General features: G+C 39.6%; 4 protein-coding genes across 5 annotated transcripts; 3 read left to right on the top strand and 1 right to left on the bottom strand.

The window, feature by feature from the left end:
- The first annotated feature begins 108 nt into the window (after positions 1-108).
- LOC132186791 (Phototropic-responsive NPH3 family protein) lies at positions 109-2,914 on the top strand. The gene is made up of 2 exons (XM_059600853.2): positions 109-1,196; positions 2,242-2,914. Exons 1-2 carry the CDS (start codon positions 462-464, stop codon positions 2,776-2,778), a joined length of 1,272 nt encoding a protein of 423 aa, XP_059456836.2. The 5' UTR covers positions 109-461; the 3' UTR covers positions 2,779-2,914.
- Positions 2,915-4,216: 1,302 nt separating this feature from the next.
- LOC148585001 (uncharacterized) lies at positions 4,217-4,798 on the top strand. Its single transcript, XM_088517645.1, has one exon. The coding sequence runs from the start codon at positions 4,217-4,219 to the stop codon at positions 4,796-4,798; it is 582 nt and encodes a 193-aa protein (XP_088373771.1).
- Positions 4,799-11,334: 6,536 nt separating this feature from the next.
- On the top strand, positions 11,335-14,650 carry ECB2 (Tetratricopeptide repeat (TPR)-like superfamily protein). Its single transcript, XM_059599936.2, has one exon. It carries the CDS (start codon positions 11,380-11,382, stop codon positions 14,020-14,022), a length of 2,643 nt encoding a protein of 880 aa, XP_059455919.2. The 5' UTR covers positions 11,335-11,379; the 3' UTR covers positions 14,023-14,650.
- A 1,585-nt stretch (positions 14,651-16,235) lies between these two features.
- Positions 16,236-19,754, bottom strand: LOC132187525 (trichohyalin). Of its 2 annotated transcripts, none has more exons than XM_059601863.2 (7): positions 19,552-19,754; positions 18,809-18,924; positions 18,590-18,708; positions 18,341-18,503; positions 18,025-18,254; positions 17,609-17,930; positions 16,236-17,499 (listed from the first exon to the last, which is right to left on the bottom strand). In XM_059601863.2, exons 1-7 carry the CDS (start codon positions 19,708-19,710, stop codon positions 16,398-16,400), a joined length of 2,211 nt encoding a protein of 736 aa, XP_059457846.2. In that variant the 5' UTR covers positions 19,711-19,754; the 3' UTR covers positions 16,236-16,397. The 2 variants fall into 2 exon arrangements, with proteins under 2 accessions (XP_059457846.2, XP_059457848.2); XM_059601865.2 differs by having other exon boundaries at positions 18,025-18,251.
- Between the last annotated feature and the right edge of the window lie 1,020 nt (positions 19,755-20,774).

Raw genomic sequence — 20,774 nt, 5'->3', positions numbered from 1 at the left:
AGAGAAAGATGACAAGTTTTAGTAAATGCAAAATATTCCATTCTCTGACATCGAGAACAAAATTAATTATAACCCCACCAAACCAAGAAAGGGACCTGGAAACAGAGGACTCTCTCTCTCTCTCTCTCTCTCTCTCTTTGTGCTCATTTCCTATCCTCTCAAGCTGCAACCTCTCTCTTTGTGCTCATTTCCTATCCTCTCAAGCTCCAACCCCTCCAACGGTAAGAAAAAAAAATATTTGTCCCGAAACACCCCATGCTGACGGTTTCTGTTGCTCTTCTCATTGTACAAGAATCTCAGGGATAAGTTGGTCAATTAGACAGACAACCTCAAGAAAAAGAATTAACTTTGTCTCCATTTTAATTTTACTGATCTCAGTACATTTACTTCTACCGTCCTACCCTGTATTCCTATGTCATATATCTGGCACGAACTCCCTCCCTCCAACTTGTTCACCAAAAATGAAGAGGCAATCCTTTCCGGAATCCGTCACTTTCCCGGGAAAAACATCCCACTTCGAGGCCGAACTCTGGTTTGACGACGCATGCATCCTCGACATGGACTACTTCGTGAAAACCCTCTCCGGCATTAAGGCGAAGGGTGTCCGACACGATCTAATCGGTTCCATAATCACCCACTACGCCTCCAAATGGCTGCCGGACCTCTCCGGCGGTAACGTGGCAGAGAAGAGCCTAACTAACTCCGAAGAGTCCCAGGAAAGCGTCACGGCTTCCTGGATGAAGAAGCGGTTCTTCGTGGAAACCATCGTGGGAGTTCTCCCTCCGGAGAGGGATTCCATCCCCTGCAACTTCCTCCTCCGCCTCCTCCGGACCGCCAACATGGTTGGCGTCGAGCCAACGTACCGAGCCGAGCTGGAGAAGCGTATATCATGGCAGCTGGACCAGGCTTCACTGAAAGAATTGATGATACCGTCGTTTAGCCACACGTGTGGGACTCTGCTAGATTTTGAGCTCGTCATCAGGCTGGTGAAGAGGTTTGTGAATTTGGATGAGGCTGCTAAATCTGGGGCTGCTGCATTCATTAAGGTGGCCAAGCTTGTGGACTCTTATCTTGCCGAGGCCGCCGTCGATTCCAATCTGAGCTTGCCGGATTTTGTTGCGCTCGCCGGAGCTCTACCTGGCCATGCCCGCGCCACCGAAGACGGCTTATACCGAGCCATTGATACTTATCTCAAAGTAAACAATTACTTCTCTCTTTCAATTTATAGGCTTTCTTTGAATAAATATATAATTGATTGATTCATGCCTATCATTAATTACTGACTTCATTAATTAGATATTGTTAAAATATAATTAATTATATTCATCGCCACTTACAATTTACAAATAATAATAATAATAATAATTACAAAAATACAAGAACCTCATATTATTCATAAAGCCTTGTGTTGTCGCAAGCATATACATAAAAGATTCTTCATCTGATGAAGCCTAGAGGGTTAGGTGGCCAGGTCCTTGCAAGGCAGAAAGCAAAATGACATCAATCCATGCCATGCTTGGCTTTTCTATTGTCCTCTCATGGAAGCATGTGAAAGGTAGCGTAAGGGTAAGGTTTTGGATTGAATGGGGATTTTGTAAGTGTACTTTCAACCTAAGGGTAATTGTTTGGTACATTTGCTTAAAACTTGTCATACAATCTGTCTCTACCTTAAAGGCCATTGATTCCCTTCTAAATGTACCCTTTTTTATATGAGCTTTTTATGGCGGGTTGTTGATGAACTTTATGTTATTGCCGCTCGGGTTCTCTCTCTCTGGCACCTATAAGCCTTTATATTCTACACATACAATTTCAATTTGTTAATAAAACCCACTAATTGCCCTACTCCTTTGTCTAAAACAACGTTGTTTCAGTAATTACTTCTCCCTTTCCAGTTATTCTGCTATTCCCTCGCATATGTCGATAGCAAATATGGTATTTTCCTGCTTGGAATTGGGAGCCGAAAATCCGCAGGCAACCCATATGTGAATGGGCGTATAGCGGATGCAGAGTGGTTTTTAAATGTCTACTTGAACAGCCCTAAAACTTCATATGAAACCTATCTGCCGGAGTAAGTAGCTGGACAACCTAAAATTTATTTGAATGTTTAAGCCCATCAATCAAAGTCGTTACTCTTTGTATATGATTAAAGTTGGTTTGTGTACAAAGTTAGTACTCGTTAATTCTTGGTTCTTCATGAACATACAATCAAGCTCATGGCTTCATGCATGCATAACCTGGCAGGCACATCCCGCAGCATCAAAGCAAGAAAGAAAGAGTCTCTGCCGACTAATTGACAGCCGGAAACTCTCACCGGAGGCATCTCTTCATGCAGCTCAAAACGAACGCTTGCCCGTTCGGGCAGTCATCCAAGTGCTCTTCTCGGAGCAAAACAAGCTCAACCGCCATATTGATTGGAGTGGCTCCTTCAGTGGCACCCGTAGCCCGGGCATTGGGCTTGACTCCTCTGCCCGGTGCCACTCGAGGCGTGAAATGACAGCCAACCAAATGGAGATAAGGAGGCTGAAGGAAGATGTTGTGAGGCTTCAAAGCCAGTGCAACTCCATGCAAGTGCAGATAGAGAGGCTTGTGGGGAAGAAAAAGGGATTTTTCAAGTGGAAGAAGTTTGGATTACCTTCATTCAAGGGGGTTGATGTGATTCACAAAATTGAAGAGGTTGACGAAGAGTCGGAATTTGGGCAGGAAACGCCTCTGGGCATTAAAACCAAGCTGGTGAGAGGGAAGACTCCTCCCCCCAAGTGGAGGAAATCCATGTCTTGATGATCAAGGTGAAGAAGGCTAAGGATTTATTAATTAATAGGCAAGTTTAATTTTGTTGTTTTAGTATTTGTGCTTTAATTTGTTATTACTTATGCACTGACTTTCTGAAATATTGTAAGGTTTATATATATATATATATATATATATATATATAGGTGTGTGTATGTATATTTTCTTCTGTTCTAAACTCTAAAGATGGGTATTACTGTAATAATTAGCAAATTATCCTTGACCTAGCAAGAGGTTTCAATTTTAAGCCAAGGTAACTTTGTTGTTCACATCCATGAATTAAGCCAATAGATTTTATGGTCTATTGATGCATTTTGTGTGCGCCATTTTTATTAGGATATGGAGATTTTGATAAGGATGCCCTACAATTTCTTTAAAATTGTAAACTTTCAAATTATGTGAATTCGTTTCTTGCATTGAACGATGTGAAAAATGATACCTATGAAAAATGTGACATGTTACTAATGAAAATTAAGTATATTTTTATCAAATTCTTGCACGCGCTTCATGTCGTAGAAAAACTTTGGGAAAAAAACTGTCTTTTAGTTAACTGAAGAATAAGCGTCGCTTCAAAGGTGAAGAAAAAGTATTTTCGAATGACTTTTTATTTATCTTTTGCTATTTTAATTGGTAACTTGCCACATTTTCAATAGGTAGTATTTTTCAAGCTGTTCGATGCAAGGAATGATAACATCCTAATCCCCTTGATAGGGGTAAAAATGTGACCACTTGATTTTGTCAATTTATCATTATAGATTTCAACATTGGGTTTATGGTTTTGGTTTGCACAATATTGGCTATATAAATTGTATTATTGCTTCTATGGGTTCCTGAGTTTCTGGGTACTATTTACATTGGGTGATTTTTTGATGATCAATTTGGTGCTTCATGGTTCCTTCTGCTCGTTTGAGCTTTTTTTTTTTTTTTTTGGTAGTTAGGAAACAAAACTACCTTTTTTTGGGTATAAGTTTTAAGTTTGCAATCAGCTGCTAGCATTGTTCACTTTATTAATTAATGTTATAGCATGTTGTAACAAGACCTCACAATTCTTGTACATTTTAATTTATCTTTTGAATAATTACAGGGAAGAGGCAAACAAGAATAATTATCAAAATTAGGTTACTGATTATACGCCAAAGCATGGGATATATGGTTTTGAACAAGAGGCATACCACTTCTACAATATGGAAGAAATTCTGGATTTAGAATTCCCACCTAAGGCGTTAATTTACCTAAAATCTCGGTAGAGAATGAGGTAATAAAACAAAGATAGACAGATGCTTTAGTGACTTCAAGAATATTTACAACAATCGAAAATAAGATAAATTTGTACTTGAAGATTTGTAGAAAACTCGCTCTCTCCGGAGCTCCTCTAGAACCTGGGTTCTTTTCTTTCCTTCTCTTTCCTTCTTCTCTTTGCTCTTTGATTATGGATTTCTCTACTCTAGAACTAGATTCCCTTATTGCTCAGACAGCTGCTCTAACTTGGGAGGACCCTTCCTCTCAACTAGAAACTCTCTCCCCTGAACTCGTTAATGATGAACTTCTACCTTTGGTAGGACAGGTCATCTCCCAAAAAACACAAAACAATCAATCTGTTAATGCTAGCCTGATCAAAGCTTGGTTCTTTGCCCTCCCATTTTCTTTTGCTGTTCTTGGCCCAAACCTTTTTCTGATCAAATTTTCTGAGAAGGAACACATATCCAGAATTCTCAAGCAAGTCTGGAATGTAAATGGTTTCTTACTAGCTTTACAAGTTTGGTCTCCCTCAGCCACTTTAGGTGATCTTTCCCTTAAAGCAGTACCTTTTTGGATTCAAGTTCACGGGCTTCCTCTGCACAACATGTCTATAAAAAATGCCATTGCTATTGGTAAAGGATTGGGCCTCCTTGTGAAGGTTGATGATGCTAGTGGTGCTGATAACACCTTTCGTAGCTATCTAAGGCTTCTTGTTGAAATTGATGTCAGCAAGCCTTTGAATCCTGGGTTTCCCTTCACCAAGAATGATTGAACTTCCACCTGGGTCAGTCTGAAGTATGAAAGGTTGGATGTCTATTGCACGGATTGTGGTTTGATTGGTCACAAGCAATTTTCTTGCCAAGCCTCCCAAGTTGACAGAGTTTCGTCCAGGTACAAAATCTCTTTCAAAGTTACCATTTTTTCAAACTTGCTCTCTCCTTCAGCTATGACTCATCATGTGGGGAAAAGCTTTGTTTCTTCTTCCCCAGTTTTAGGTCTCAAAAATGATCCCACACAGCCATGCATGACCAGCTCTAAACCCCATGCAAACCAGCTAGAAACCCGCCTCAATCCTCACAACTCCCTGACATCTCAACAACCATCTCTCTTGTCCCAAAATCCGAGGTCTGTTTCCTCCCTTACTCAAGACACCCCCTCACAAAATATCCCTGCTCCAATCCCACCAACTGCCGCAAGATTGGACATCCCTCTTGAAAAAACTTTAAAAGCCTTATCCTTGTTTCAGAAACCTATTCAACTTTTTCCCCCTCTACTAGCATGTTAGTTTCCAACCTATCGTTGGATCCCAACTCTATGGACCTAACCCAATATGGACCCACTGACCTCTCTTTACCAGACAAAGCCCAAAACTCCCAACTCAAGCCCATCCCATCTGAAAATTTAAACTCTATGGCTACTATCAACATTCCCAACTTACCTTTTATTCCTGCTAAATCATTCCCCACTTCAACCAAACTCACCAAGCAGACAAGGAAATCTCCATATAATACCCGTCCCCCAAAAGCACCCTCCTTATCATCTCCAGAAAATACTTCCCCTAGCCCTCCTTCTCCTCCCTCCCTCCAGATCAGTAGGAAAAGGCCTAGAGTTTCTGATTTGATCTCTTCTTATAAAAAAGGACCTGGTGCTACCTCTGAAAATGTTAACCCTCCAGAGTCATCCCTCTCACAAACTCCTTTGTTCACACCAGGTTCTGCTGGAAAACTCCCAGCTAGGCCCTTGTTTAAAGCTGCTAGAAAAGGGAAAAATAAACTGGTTTCAGCAGTTGAGATTGCTGAAGTTGAATCTTAGAAGAAGGGGGGCTTTGTCAAGCCTCCCCAAAACCAATGAAAATTTTATCCTGGAACTGCAGAGGACTTTCTCGTTCTGCTGCAGTTCGAAAGTTTGAGGATGTTGATCCGTGATCAATCTCCTGATGTTCTTTTCCTCTCTGAAACTAAATCCCCTCCCCCTCAAGTCTCTGCTACTTTGAACAGGCTTGGCTTCTTTGTCATGTCTCAAGTTGCTCCCTCTGGTACTAGTGGAGGTTTGGTTCTCTCTTGACATCCAGGAGTGGACCTTGAATGTTTTATAACCAATAAGAATAACATTTCAGCTTGGTGCTTTTCTGATCCTCCTCACTCTCCATGGATTCTCTCTTGTGTGTATGGTCCTCCTAATAGAAGAGATAGAATGGCGTTTTGGGACTCTTTTGCCTCTGTTGGTGATCTTTTTGAAGCCTCTTGGCTGTGTATAGGTGACTTTAATTCTATTTTGGATCAATCTGAGAAGCTTGGTGGGAGACCAGTAGCTAGCTCTTCCCACTGCCCCTTTAGAAGCTTCATTGATCGGTTTGGTATGATTGATATAGGGTTTGCTGGAAATCCTTTCACTTGGTGTAACAATAGGAGTGGAATGGATTCTATCAAGGAAAGGTTGGATAGAGGTTTGGCTTCTCCAAATTGGATTCATCTTCACCCTGAATACTCCTTGCTCCACCTCCCTGCCCACAACTCTGACCATAACCCCATCTCCCTAAATACCAACAACTCTTCCCTGTTCCTTCTTAGACCCTTTAGGTTTGAGGAATTTTGGACCAAAGACTCTTCTTGTGGTCAGATTATAGAAGCTGCTTGGCAAAAATTTGTTCCTGGTAACCCTGCCATTTGTTTTCCTAAGAAACTCAAAAATACCAAATCAGCCTTATTGAAATGGAACTCTCAACATTTTGGTAACATTCAAAAAAAGATTAAGGCTACTCTCTTCCTTTTAGACTCTGTCCAGCAATCTCCTCCCTCTCCCTCCTCTTTTGATCAGGAGATTAGTTTGAAGTTGCAATTGGAAAATCTCCTCAGCAAGGAAGAAATCCTCTGGCGCTCTAAATCCAGAGAAATTTGGTTGACTTGCAAGGACCTCAATACTAAGTATTTCCACACTTCTACTCTCATCAGGAGAAGATCCAATGCTGTGAACTTTCTCAAGTTGAATTCTGGTGATTGGGTTTCTTCAAGAGCAGATATTGGTGGGAATTTCTCTGCTCACTTTTCAACCCTCTTTACTTCTTCTAGGCCTCCCATTGAAGCTGAAATGCTGGATTTATTCTCTTCTATCATCACTGAGGAGGAGAATGTCTCTCTATGCTCCATCCCCCCTGAGGAAGAAATTTTTCAAGCTTTATCTAGTCTTGGCTCCACTAAAGCTCCTGGTCCAGATGGCTTCACTGCCCTTTTTTTCAAGAAATATTGGTGTCATGTCAAAGTGGATGTTCTGCAATGCATTTGGAATTTCTTTGAGAACAATCTTTTGAGGGATCAGAATCACACCTTTATAGCCTTGGTTCCCAAGATAAGTGGCTCTCACACTGCTCATCAGTTCAGGCCTATAAGCCTATGCAACATAGTCTATAAGATTATTGCTAAAATCTTGGCTAACAGACTGAAGTTCCTTCTTCCCAAGATCATATCTCCTTTACAATTTGCTTTTGTTCCAAAGAGGAATATCCAAGACAATACGATTCTGGCTCATGAGCTCCTTCATACTTTCAAATCCAAGAGAGGCAAAGGTGGTTACATGTTTCTCAAGATGGATATGGAGAAGGCTTTTGATAGAATGGAGTGGGAATTTCTCTTGTCTATTATGGAAAAATTGGGTTTTAGCCCCGTTTGGATCTCCTGGATCAGAATTTGCATCTCCTCTTCATCTTTCTCCATTCTTCTTAATGGAAGCCCTTTTGGTAATTTCTCCCCTGAAAGAGGGTTGAGACAAGGAGATCCCCTCTCTCCTTTCCTCTTTATTTTGGGTTCTGAAGTCTTCTTTAGACTTATGTTCAAAGAGGAAAGAAAAGGTTCTATTAAAGGTCTTCAGATTGCTAGGAACTGCACTGCTATTCATCATCTGTTGTTTGCTGATGATCTTCTAATTTTTGGGAAGGCTACTGTCTCTGAAGCTGGCTGCATTAAATCTTGTTTGGATAAGTATTGTAGATGGTCTGGTCAGTCCATTAATGCTGCAAAATCCTCCATTCGTTTCAGCAAGAACACCTATTACTCCACTTCTTCAGCTATCTCCAACATTATTCCTTATCCTTCTAATCCTTCTACTTCTCTTTATCTTGGCCTCCCTATTCTGATGGGGAATTCTAAAAAAAGAGCTTTCAAAGGTCTTCTTGACAAGGTTCACAGTAGAGTTGAAGGTTGGAGAGCAAAAACTTTATCTCAAGCTGGCAGATTTGTTCTTATCAAATCAGTGGCAGCTACTCTTCCCTCCTATGCCATGAACTCTTTCTTACTTCCCATTAGTATCTGCTCTGAACTTGACAAGGCCTTCAAAAACTTTTGGTGGGGCTTTCCTCTAAAAAAAAAACCAGGAACCTTTCTTTGAAGGCTTGGGACTCCTTTTGTCTTCCAAAGGAATTAGGAGGTTTGGGTGTCAGGAAAATGAGAGAAGTAAATTTGGCCCTCATTTCCAAGTTAGGATGGAAAATTCACTCAAATGTAGACTCTTGTTGGGTTGCTCATTTGCGAGGTAAGTATCACCACTCTTGTTCTTTTCTCTCCCTCCCATCATTTTCTTCTTCCTCCTCCTCATGGTTATGGAAAGGTATCCTTAAAACTCAATCTTTTATCTCTCAAGGTGCCTGTAACAGAATCCATAGCTCCTCCTCTCTCCCTATTTGGAGCTCCTCTTGGATGCCTACCATTCCTTCCTTCTCTCCTTCTGCCTCCCCTCTTTTGTTGCTCCCTCTTCCCAACCTTATAGTCTCGGATCTTTTCTGTTATGATCCTATTTCCTCCACTTTTTCTTGGAATTTTCCTCTCCTTCGTTTTCTTTTTGATTCTATCAGTGTTAGGGAAATCTTAAAAATCAAATATACCCATCTCTCTTTGGATGAGCATATCTGGACCCCTCTGCTAATGGTTCTTTCTCTTCTAAATCTGCATATAATCTCATTAGCAGCCCGAAAACTTCAGCTGGGTTTTCCCCTCTCTCTTCCAGTCATTGGAAGCTCCTCTGGAAACTCAAGCTAAATGACAGGCTGAAACTATTCCTTTGGAAAATTGCTTGGGACATAGTCCCCTCCAAGATTAGGTTAAATGCTATTTTTCCCATACCTCCTGCCAATTTAATTTGCCCTCTATGCAATGTGGAAGAGGATTCACTTTCTCACCTCTTCTTTAGATGCTTCTTTGCTAGAATATCTTGGAGATCTTCTCACTGGCCTCTAGACTCGTTAAAATGGTCCTCTCTCAGTCTTCCAGAATGGATAAAAGGTATTTTAACTCCTCATAGTTCTTTTGGTATTCCTCTTGCAGATTCACATTTGTTTCAAATCTATGTTGCTGTCTTCTGTGATTTGCTTTGGTTTTCCAGAAATCAAGCAGTCCATAATGGTGTTATCCCTGAAGCCTCCCAGCTGGCTGCAAAAATCAATCGGATTTCCTTGGAACACCATGCAGCTTAGACTCCTTCCTCTAAACCAATGAGAGAGCTTTGGTCTCCTCCTCCAACAGGCATCTTCAAGGTGAATTTTGATACAGCCATTAGAGAGAGTTTCTCTGTGCAAGCAGCTGTTTGCAGAAATTCTAATGGGCAGATTATCAAAATCCTCTCCCAAGTCAGGCCCCCTTGTAATCCTACTTATGGTGAAGCTCAAGCAGCCCTTTTGGCAGCTTCCTTGGCAGCTTCTATGCATCTTGATAATTTCATTTTAGAATGAGACTCCTCTATTGTAATCTCATCTTTACAGCATCCTTCTAAAGTCTTGGATTGGCATATTGATCATGTAATTACTGACACTATTTCTCTTACTCCGGCCTCTTCCCTTTGGGAGGCCAGAAAAGTCAACAGAAGTGCAAACTTCTGCGCCCATCATGTGGCATATAGGGCCGCGGCAAGAGTTATCTCGGGCTGCATTCCCTCCTTATTTTCCCCTCCTCTCTCTATTCCCATTTGTAGTGGAAAAGATCCACCCCCTTCTCTCCCCTCCTTGTGAGGGTTTTGTTCTGTTGGTTCTTTTCTATGAAGTGGTTTGTTACAAAAAAAAAAAAAAAAGAATATTTACATGTTGTAAAGAGGGATTTTGAGCTGAACAAGAGAGAGTGAGAGAGAGATGATCCAAACATTAGAAATTGATTTGGCTTATGATAGTGGTGTAAAGTTAAAGAGTATGAATTCGTAAGTTATGTCAAGCAAGATTAGAAGAATTAACTTCACAAAAAGCGACAACGAGAAGTAAAATATGGTTAGGCAATGAGTTTGTTTGGAAATTTTTCAAAGTAAAGGAAAGGAAATTCTTCCTTTTATTATGTAGTACAATTAGATTTGCATAATAGGTAACAAATATTTTTAGGACAAATGTTGAGATGATCACTGATTATAAGTTATTTGGTGATACAATTTCTTTTGATACGGCATATAGAACAAATAACGAGTATTGACCATGCACCTGCAATTTTTGTTAGTTTTAATCATGATAGAGATGTGATATTTGGGGTTGTACTTCTGATGAAACCATAGATATAATTTCTATTATAATCATAAAAATCCTTTAATTTGTTGTCTAGATATATAATACCGTTAAACCAATGGGTTAATTGCCATTTCTTCCAAAGAAAATGTTTTCTTATAAATCTAAACATGATAAGATGTGAAATAGTATCCCATGAATGAAATGCAGATTAACTTGTCGGTTAAGGTGCCCTGTTGGTGAGTTTAGGCTAATTATTTCATTAAATTCATCATTGTCTTGCTAGTTAATTATCTTCATTTCACTTTAAATAAAAAGGAGTCATTAATGTTGTTATATTTAAGGCATGTTTGGCAAACTCTTTTGCCTTAAATACGGTAGCAGACATAGATTGATGTGGTATAAAGTTTTAAATTTTTTGTATTGAAAAGTGAAAATAATTTATTTTGTAGTGATTTTTTTTTTTTTTTGAAAAAAAAAAAACGGAGTAAACAGTAAAAAAGGTGAAAAAAGGGTTTGTCAAAATGTTGTTAGTAATGCTACACAATAAATATGTAGAAACCTCATTCAAATAATTTAAATAATATAATATCATTGATATCAATAAATACAATGATATTAAAATCTTGACCATTTTAAGTCTTAGAATCATAAGATATTGTCGTTAAATAGGAATAGGGAAAGTTTTTTCATTAAAGAATGTGCTACACATAATATTATAGAATTATAGATAGAACACAAAATTAAGTAGAAATAGGAGAAAAAGCTGAAACGACAACGTTTGACTCTATCATCATCATCCATCAACTTCAGTACGTTCTAACCGTTAAACCTCACCCAAACCCAAAACCTCTGAGAAACCATGCTCTGCTTCTGCACCTGCAAAAATGGCTGCTTTTGCAAAAACCTCTCCAGTCCCTCTCCACCCTGACCATCCCAATTATCAAACTCCCAAAACCCACAACACCAGACTCCTCAGCTTCTCTCACAACCTCCAAGCCCACCACCTCTCCCTCAAAAGAACCCAAGAAGTCTCAGTTCTTAACACCTCCCCCTCTTCCTCCTCCTCCTCTATCACGAACCACAACCCAAATTCAGATATATGTCAACTATGCCTTACTGGAAACTTAGAACAAGCTCTAAAGCTCCTAGACTCGATGCAAGAGCTTCAAATTTCTGTAGAAGAAGACGCTTATATTGCTTTGTTAAGGCTAAGCGAGTGGAAGAGAGCGTACGATGAGGGGGCTAGAGTGTACTCGCACGTGTCGAATTCGATGACACGATTAAGTGTTAGACTTGGTAATTCTTTATTGAGTATGTTTGTGAGGTTTGGTGATTTGGGTAATGCTTGGTATGTGTTTGGGAGGATGGAGGAGAGGGATGTGTTTTCTTGGAATGTGTTGGTGGGTGGCTATGCCAAGGCGGGGTTTTTCGACGAGGCATTGGATTTGTATCACAGGATGTTGTGGGTTGGTATTAAGCCGGATGTGTATACTTTTCCATGTGTGTTGAGGACTTGTGGGGGCGTACCAGATTTGGCGAGGGGGAGGGAGGTTCACGTGCATGTGTTAAGATTTGGGTTTGAGTCGGATGTGGACGTGGTTAATGCTTTGATCACTATGTACGTGAAATGCGGCCATGTTCTAAGAGCACGGTTGGTGTTTGATAGAATGCCGAGTAGAGATAGGATATCTTGGAATGCGATAATTTCTGGGTATTTTGAGAATGGAGAGTGTTTGGAAGGGTTAAGATTGTTTCTTTTGATGCGTGAACTTTCTGTAGATCCAGATTTGAAGACCATGACTAGTATAATCTCTGCCTGTGAGCTTCTTGGTGATGTGAGATTAGCCAGGGAAGTCCATGGTTATGTTATGAGAACAGAGTTTGGAGCCGATGTTTCAGTGTATAATTCTTTAATTCAGATGTACTCAACTGTTGGGCATTGGGTGGTTGCAGAAAAAGTTTTTTCTAGAATGGATTATAAAGATGTAGTGTCATGGACGTCGATGATTTCAAGTTATGAGAATAACATGCTACCTGCTAAAGCCGTGGAAACTTACAAATTGATGGAGCTAGAGGATGTCCAGCCTGATGAGATCACTCTAGCCAGTGTTCTATCTGCTTGCGCTTGTTTAGGCCATTTAGATATGGGTGTTAAACTTCACGAGCTTGCTAACAGGACAGGGCTCATCTCATATGTTTTAGTTGCTAACACGCTCATTGATATGTATTCCAAGTGCAAATGCATTGAGAAAGCTTTAGATGTTTTCCACTCTATTCCTGACAAGAATGTGATATCTTGGACTTCAATCATCCTCGGGCTTCGGGTCAACAATAGGAGCTTTGACGCTTTGATTTTCTTCCGCCAAATGAAACCCAATTTAAAGCCAAATTCTGTAACCTTAGTTTCTGTTCTATCTGCATGTGGTAGAATAGGAGCTTTGATGTGTGGAAAAGAGGTTCATGCCCATGCATTGAGGACTGGAGTAGGGTTTGACGGTTTTATACCCAATGCGATTTTGGACATGTATGTAAGATGTGGAAGAATGGGATCTGCATGGAACCAATTTAACAGACACAAAAAAGATGTTGCAGCATGGAATATTCTGCTGACAGGGTATGCCGAGAGGGGGCAAGGAGCACAAGCTGTGGAACTATTCCAGAGAATGGTGGGGGAACTGGTTAGTCCAGATGATATTACATTTATTTCGCTGTTGTGTGCTTGTAGTAGATCTGGTTTGGTGACGGAAGGTTTGGAGTATTTCCATAGCATGCAAAATCAGTATTATATCACCCCTAATCTGAAGCATTATGCCTGCATTGTTGATTTGCTTGGCCGTGCTGGGCAATTGGAGGATGCCCATGAGTTCATACAGAAAATGCCTATCGAACCTGATCCAGCCATATGGGGAGCCTTGTTGAATGCATGCAGGATCCACCGCCAAGTTGAGCTTGGCAAACTTGCCGCACATCATATCTTCGAAAAGGATACAACTAGTGCTGGGTATTATATTCTCCTTTGTAATCTCTATTCTGACAGTGGTAAATGGGATGAAGTTGCAAAAGTGAGAAGGACAATGAGACAGACAGGGCTTACTGTAGATCCCGGGTGCAGTTGGGTGGAGGTCAAGGGAAAAGTTCATGCTTTCCTTAGTGATGATGATTTCCACCCTCAAATAAAGGAATTAAAAGCAGTTTTGGAGGGATTTTATGTGAAAATGAAGGCAATCGGTTTTAGTGAGCCAGAAAAGAGTTCTATGGATGAAGTTGAAGCTTCTAAAGCTGAGATTTTTTGTGGGCACAGTGAGAGACTGGCCATTGCATTTGGGCTCATTAACACTGCCCCTGGGGTACCAATTTTGGTGACCAAGAATCTATACATGTGCCAGAGCTGTCACAATACTGTCAAATTTATCTCTAAAGTTGTTCGCAGGGAGATATCTGTTAGGGATACTGAACGGTTCCACCATTTCAAGGATGGCATCTGTACTTGTGGGGATGAAGGTTATTGGGGAAAGCCTGATGTGTAAGAGTGCTGAAGGAATTTCTAATTTTGTGTTTAGTTTTAAAACAAAGGACCGACACACTTCAGGGTGGTTGCACTCAACAGTCTTTAATGGACCCAAGGATCATGAATTGGCTCTCTAAATCCAAAAGGTGCCTTGGGAGGAAAAGATAGAATAGAACATGGGAATTTGCATTGCAAGAAAAGCTTGAACATCATACACATATATGGAACCAAGTGGTGATCGACTGAAGAAAGAAGAAGCTACTTTTCAGATCAGGAGAACTGTTATAGGAATTTTGAGGGAAGCTGCCAATGCAAACTACAAATCTTTCTATGGATTGCTTCTTTCGCCTCCCACGCAATGCTTTGCACAAGGAAGGGCGGCGGGACACGCTCGTCCCCTCTTGCATCTTGCTTGGAACGGGTAGGATTCCGTTCCGTAGTCTAACTCCCCTCACCATGTAATAAACGAGTAAATGAGATTTTGTAACTCCTGCCAACAGGGGATTGTTATCTTGATGATGGTTGTTGGTAAACTGTCTCGAGATTTGATAGATGTAATTCCCTGTAAATGTCCAACGAAAAAAAAAAATTTTGTGAAAGGGGTCACTGACTGTTGAATGTAAATGCTTTTGTTAAATTACTGATGTGACATATACTGCTTCCTCCCAAATTTGTCATCTCACGATATCCTTGTCGTTGGAAGAAAGTAATCAATGCTAAAGAATGCAAGGACACTGATAGTATAATATTGGAACGTTTCTTTGTTGTCTTTAGTAACCAAATGCTTCCTTTCACCTTCCTGCATCTTCTGTACAATCAAGACATGATTTATATTAGCCTTATTTACACGATTTCGAAGTTCACCAGGTTGTTCTTGCCAATTATTCTGTTTTGTGCATTATGTTTTGTTTTGTGCAGATGTATAGCTATATGCAGATGCTAGGAGGAACAGTTGACACAAATCTAGCAGTTCAGAAATTCCAGGAGAACTAAAATGCTTAGATACTTATCAAGCTCCCACGTTACCTAGGAACTTGCATTCACATGCCACTTGCACAACACTCTGCTCAGAAAAAAAAGAAAAAAAAAAACCTCACCTACCACTACCTTCTTGATCTCCGTCATGCTCCCTCCTCCGCACTACCCCCTCCCTTATAAACTTTTCCATATATACCTCCCTTTGGTTCCCTTTTCTTTTTAGTTTCAACACCTTTTTTTGTCAGGGGTTTAGATCTTAGATCTGCTGCAACCTTTCCACCCACTCAAGCCACATGTCTTCTCCTCCACCATCTTCGGCTACCTTTCCTTCCATCGACGTGTCCTTTGTTACAATGCGTGTATGCCACTTGCCACTGCACTCCTTGTTTCTCTGAGTAGATTTGATGAATATTTACCCCAGCTCCTCTAGCTCTCTTTTGATGAAGCGTTTTGTTGCAAAGAAGACTCTAGATCCAAATTTGGACTTCAAGATAACTGACTTTGTTGTCATCTGTCTCATAGGTCAAAGTGGGACTCATTATCTACTTATAGATATATCTCTTAGCCTTCACAGCTCATTCTACAACTAATTTGAAGCTAAGCACCTTTTGGAAGCCATTCATGGCACTCGCAAATTTTCATCATGAGCCATTACAACCAACACTATTAGTAACATTCCCGCATTCTCCTTCCATCTTGAAAATCTATTGCAAGTCTGTGAAATGGATTGCTTTATTAATATAATGAATTTAAAATAAATTGTAATGAAAAGTAATCTATATGAAATTCGTGGTGCGTCTATTTGTGTCCAAGGCCTTCATACGATTGAACTGACAATGTTAGGTCTGCTTGATTAACCAGTTTTACTGATGCCTTCGTTCCAGGCTTGAAGCAGGGTAGTTGAATAGGAATCTGGCTAATGAGCTTGAGTTCAGATAGTCAATACAATCCTTTTAGCATTTTTGTTATCTTATTTATGGCATTCCTGAGGTGAATTTGTTAGAGAGTTTTGAGCAGGAATTTTTCCCAGGTGAGTGGCTATGTTTTAGGGTGGTAATTGGTTGCTTGGTCGAGCAGTATTATTTTGTTGGTTTTTGATTTGGTTTCTTTCGTTAATGTTCTCTTTTTGTATTGCTCTGCTGTGTTTATATATATAAGCTCACACGTTACCTTACACTGTAAATCTGAATCATTGGGTCTGCGTAAAACTACAAGAAACTGAAACTGGATTTATGTAGTAAAACAACAAGAAGCTGTTATCAAATATCTGGCCACAACCATTCTTATAGACAAATAACAATCGAATACCTAAGTTTCACACAATTAATTATTCAGCTTGAGGAGCGATTCCTAGCACTCTTTAAAAAAAAATATATATATAAAATGAGGAAAAGAAAATTAAACATATGCATATTTTCATATTTTCACTGCCTTCTTGATCGTCCTGATGGATGACTTGATGAAACTGTTCCCTGCAGCATGGTCTCCATCGCTATCATCATCACCACTTACCATCGGCTTCTTGCGTATGCAGTCCACTCCCTTCTTCATCCCCAACATCAGAGATGGAGAAGACGGAATTCGCCGAAAGCCCCTGGCACTCTCGGATCTCACAAGCTTTCTTTCCTTCCCATTATGGTCCCTTCTCTCCCTCCCCCCCTCAAACCTACTACTTCCAATTCCCTCAACGATACCAGTACCACCCACATTGATCTCTTCTTTCTGTACTTCTCTAGCCTCTATCTCAACGATTTCTTCTATCCCTTTGACACCATCCTTCTCTTCAGATTCTGGAGGCTTGGAAATCTTTACCTCCTTTTGTGGGTACTTTTGATTCAGTTTTCTGATTATATCATCAGTCTTGCTCTTTTCGCTTTCATTCACATTTTGAGGATCCAGCTCCTCTGGAGTACTCTCTAAAAGCATTTGTAGCCATTTCTCTACATTCCCTTTACCACGCTGCTTCCTGCTCTCTTCATCTTCCTCTACTTCTGGCTCTCGAGGAACTGGGAATTGAATGTTAAATTTCTTCCCTTCTCCAATTTCAAGTTTATGAAGCTTATCCTCAAGTGGGATTTCATCTTCCAAGGCAACAATTAATCCGTTATGTTCTTCAGGCTTCTCCTTGGTAATATTTTTTGCAGGTACTTTCACTTCCTCCTCAATTTCCTTTAGCTTTCCTTCTTCATCAAGAGATAAACCAGCTTCAGATGCCCTCTGTTCCTCCTCTAGAAACACTCTCAGTTCTTTGTGTATAGGCGTTTTTGGCTTGGTCCCTGGTAAACAAAGAACGGTTCTACTGTCCCTCTCTTCAAAAAAAGTATCATCCATTCTTGATCTCTTCCTTGCTTGCTCCCAGTCAGGCCTAATCTGTAACTCAATCTCATCTCTTTGTTTATATTTCCTGTGAAGTTCTTTCTCTGAGGCATCACAAATTGCTTTCTGTGCTTCAAGTCTTGCCATGAGTGCGTTACTTGCAGCCTGATTCAGTCTCACCTGCTCCTTATAAATGACACTCCTACAAAGCAACAATTCAGATATGAGAAAATTTTAATTAAAAGCAACAATCTTTGCACATTAGTCAGGGTTTTTTTTTTATTTTTTTATTTATTTTTTATTGATCTTACTGGTGCATTGCATCTCGAATCATCTTCTCTAGCATAGTCCTATATGAATGCTGTGCCTCTGCTAGTCGCCTGCACTTTTCTGCCCTTCTCCTGCGTTTTATCAGCACCAATTCCAGTTCTTGAATTGTGAGCTTTTCCTCCTCATTCTTTTGCTTCAGCTCATTTACCTCATCATCCAGTTGTTGTACTTCTGTCTGCATCTTTACAGATTCTTCTCTTTGTTTCAAGGAATCTCTAGCCATGACAATTGCTTGGTATGGGTTCGTAACAAAGTCCGGGTTTTCATTTTCTTTCAAGACATTAGGCTTTACTTTTCTTGCAGCTATCACAATCAAATGAATATGGGGTTGTTAGGAAATGGAATTCTCTTCATATACAACTGAAACAGGTCACCTATTTGATATTCTTCTACTTACCAATTGCAGGGGACTGTGACCTTAGCTGCCTATTGTAATCCAGTGATTTCAAGGTTGACGATGTGTCATAATGTTCCCTTCTAGATACAACAATGGCTGCAGGAGCAAGGCCAATTCTCTCTTTGGATTCGATGAAATGTTGTGGAAAAGAATGCGACTCTATTTTCTGCGAAGCATTCAATTCTTCATTTTCACCTTCAGAAAACAAAAATGAAAATGTTCTGTGCCTGCTAAGTATGAAACAAGAAATTATTACCAACCTTTGGTTGTTATAGATTAAAATGCATGGAAAGGAAAATAAATGAAACAGACCCACCTGAAATCTGAGTTTTTGGAGGCGAAAATGGACAAGAACTGGTTTACAGAGATACCCAGTTGAAATTCCCACCATGGAATCAAAAACTCCAGCTTACTATGCTTCTTCTTGCAGACTTGACGCTGTAATATTCTCAGATTGCTTGCAACAGTTTGCCCTCCCCCTGCAATTTTAGCCAAAGGACCAATAAATATGAGAGACAGAGGGAAAACAGAGAGACAGAGGTATAATTGTGATCAAGTTGTATACTTGAGCAAGGAAACCAATGATCAATATCCCAAGCTAGAGGAGAAGCCGAATCAGCATGATAGTAAAGAACATTTCCGTACGGGTCGACTCGAATCACTGTAGGGTCAAAGCCAGCATTCCTAAAATTGAAGAAAAGAAGGAAAATCAGAAACCCCATAATTTGAATTTTTGTAAATGTGTTCATATGTTGGAATTATGGAGCAAAACTCCAAGCGGTACCCGAGGTGGTTGAGCTGCTTCCACAGGAGACTGACATAGATCTTGGGCTTCGCTGTTGGTTTAGCTTTCGGGTCAATAATTGGGAACATCTGATCCAAATCCCTTGCCCTCAAGGTCTGCAAAACCAAAAGATGTCACAAAGACCAGCATAAAATAAGAATTATAAGTGGGAAAAAAAAAAAAAAAAAACCAGAATTCTATGAAAAACCCATAATTCATTCAACAGTCTAGACCCAAAATCCGATCCAAACTTGTTTAATTCATGAGAAACCCATAATTTTTTAAGAATTATAAGAGAAAAACAAAAAACAGAATTCTAAGAAAAACCCATAATTCATTCAACATTCTAGACACAAAAGTGTTTAATTCATGAGAAACCCATACTTCGTTTACATTACAGATATCAGAAGTTTGAATTTCTAGCGAAACTGACTAATTATAATGATCTTATGTCCAGATCTGAAAAATGACAAGATTATCTCGTATTTTTAATGACAACCAAAGAGCACTAAGAATTCCAGTAAATTCTGTGTTTGTTTGCAGAGAAAAGGATTCAAATGGAAAATATTAACATTTTCAGTATCTCAGAATTAAATTGTCTTGCTTATGCTGAGTGTTCCTACTTTCTGAAAACCAAGAGGCTGAAATTACAAAACCCAGAATTCATTTTCTTCTACTGTTTTTATTTTCCTGCGTTTTCTAGGCAAGCAATCAGAGAATGAAAGAGAGGGTAATTTTCATACCTCATCTTGCTCCAGACTGTAAGGTGTGTAAGTGAAAGGAGGGCCATGGCTGTAGGGACTGACACGGCGGTCGCGGCAGAGCTTCGCGTAGGCTTTCGGGTATCCGACGCTCTCGCTGACTACCATTTCTTCTTCTGTGAATGCAGTCTCAAAAGCCATTGTTTCCAACTTCTTCTTGGGAGAAAGCGTGGATGCAGCAGAGGGCTTTTGGTTACGCTAAGAAAGAATCTAACGGTCGACTTTGGTTTTTAAATGCTGGCAATTTTCAAATTACGTGCCACGTGGGCAAACGGTGGAGTGGGTGCAACGGCTAGATAGCGTGGGCCATTGTTAATCAATCTTCTTCTTCCTTTTTGTTTTTTTGTTTTATTTTGAAGGAATGTAATCAATCTTCTTTAGAAAATGTCTTGATTAGAAAAGATACTATAGCAGATTTTACTTATTTATTTATCAATTTTTATTTTTATCTTGAATTGTGATTGGTAATTTGGTACATGATAAGGTACAAACTTATCCACCAAAATGAAAAGAGTTGAGGCCCCCACAAAAATCAAATTGTTTAGGGTTAATTATGACATTTACATGTAATGTAACACTCCAATTCTATATTGAGACGACTATATGAAATTGAATTTTATAAGTAATTATAAAAAAACTTCAGATTAACTAATCTTTTTAGAATGATTCGTGCTCACCAAATTTCTTTCTTTATCGGCCTACCCTTCTCAAATTTATAGCCAATCCCTTTTCATTAATTTGTCTTTAACCAAATTCTTCACCATTTAATAGTTTTTTTTTTTTTTTTTTTTTTTTTTTTTTTAAGTCTTTGTTTTCTTAAGTATCCCTCAAACTATTGCAGCAATGAGCAAAATAATGGGTTAAGTTTGAAATTTTGTTAATGAATAAGGTGAATCGTCCTTCAAATGATTGATAAATTATAAGTTGGACCCTTGAAATCCCTTTTTTCTTTTCTGGGTGATTGGACCGTTCAAAATAAAAACAAGCATTTTCTTTCTTGCTGTCATTCTACATAAAGAGAGAGAGGTCAAGGTTGTTTCTAGTGTAGAGTGGAGTGGATTTGAAAAGAGAAAATTAGACGCAATTATTGCTGTCGTTTCATCATTATAGTTTGAACAAAAGTGTTTGACGAACAAATAAAAGTAAAAAGCTGCCAGAAAAGTGACTTTTTACCACCACTAACCAAAATCTCCAACAATCCAAGA

The sequence above is a fragment of the Corylus avellana genome, chromosome 6 (assembly GCF_965113065.1).
Source record: "Corylus avellana chromosome 6, dhCorAvel1.hap1.2, whole genome shotgun sequence".
Taxonomy (NCBI): Eukaryota; Viridiplantae; Streptophyta; class Magnoliopsida; order Fagales; family Betulaceae; genus Corylus; species Corylus avellana.
The sequence above is the reverse complement of the archived record's forward strand: the minus strand, read 5'-3'. Positions and strand labels throughout refer to the sequence as shown.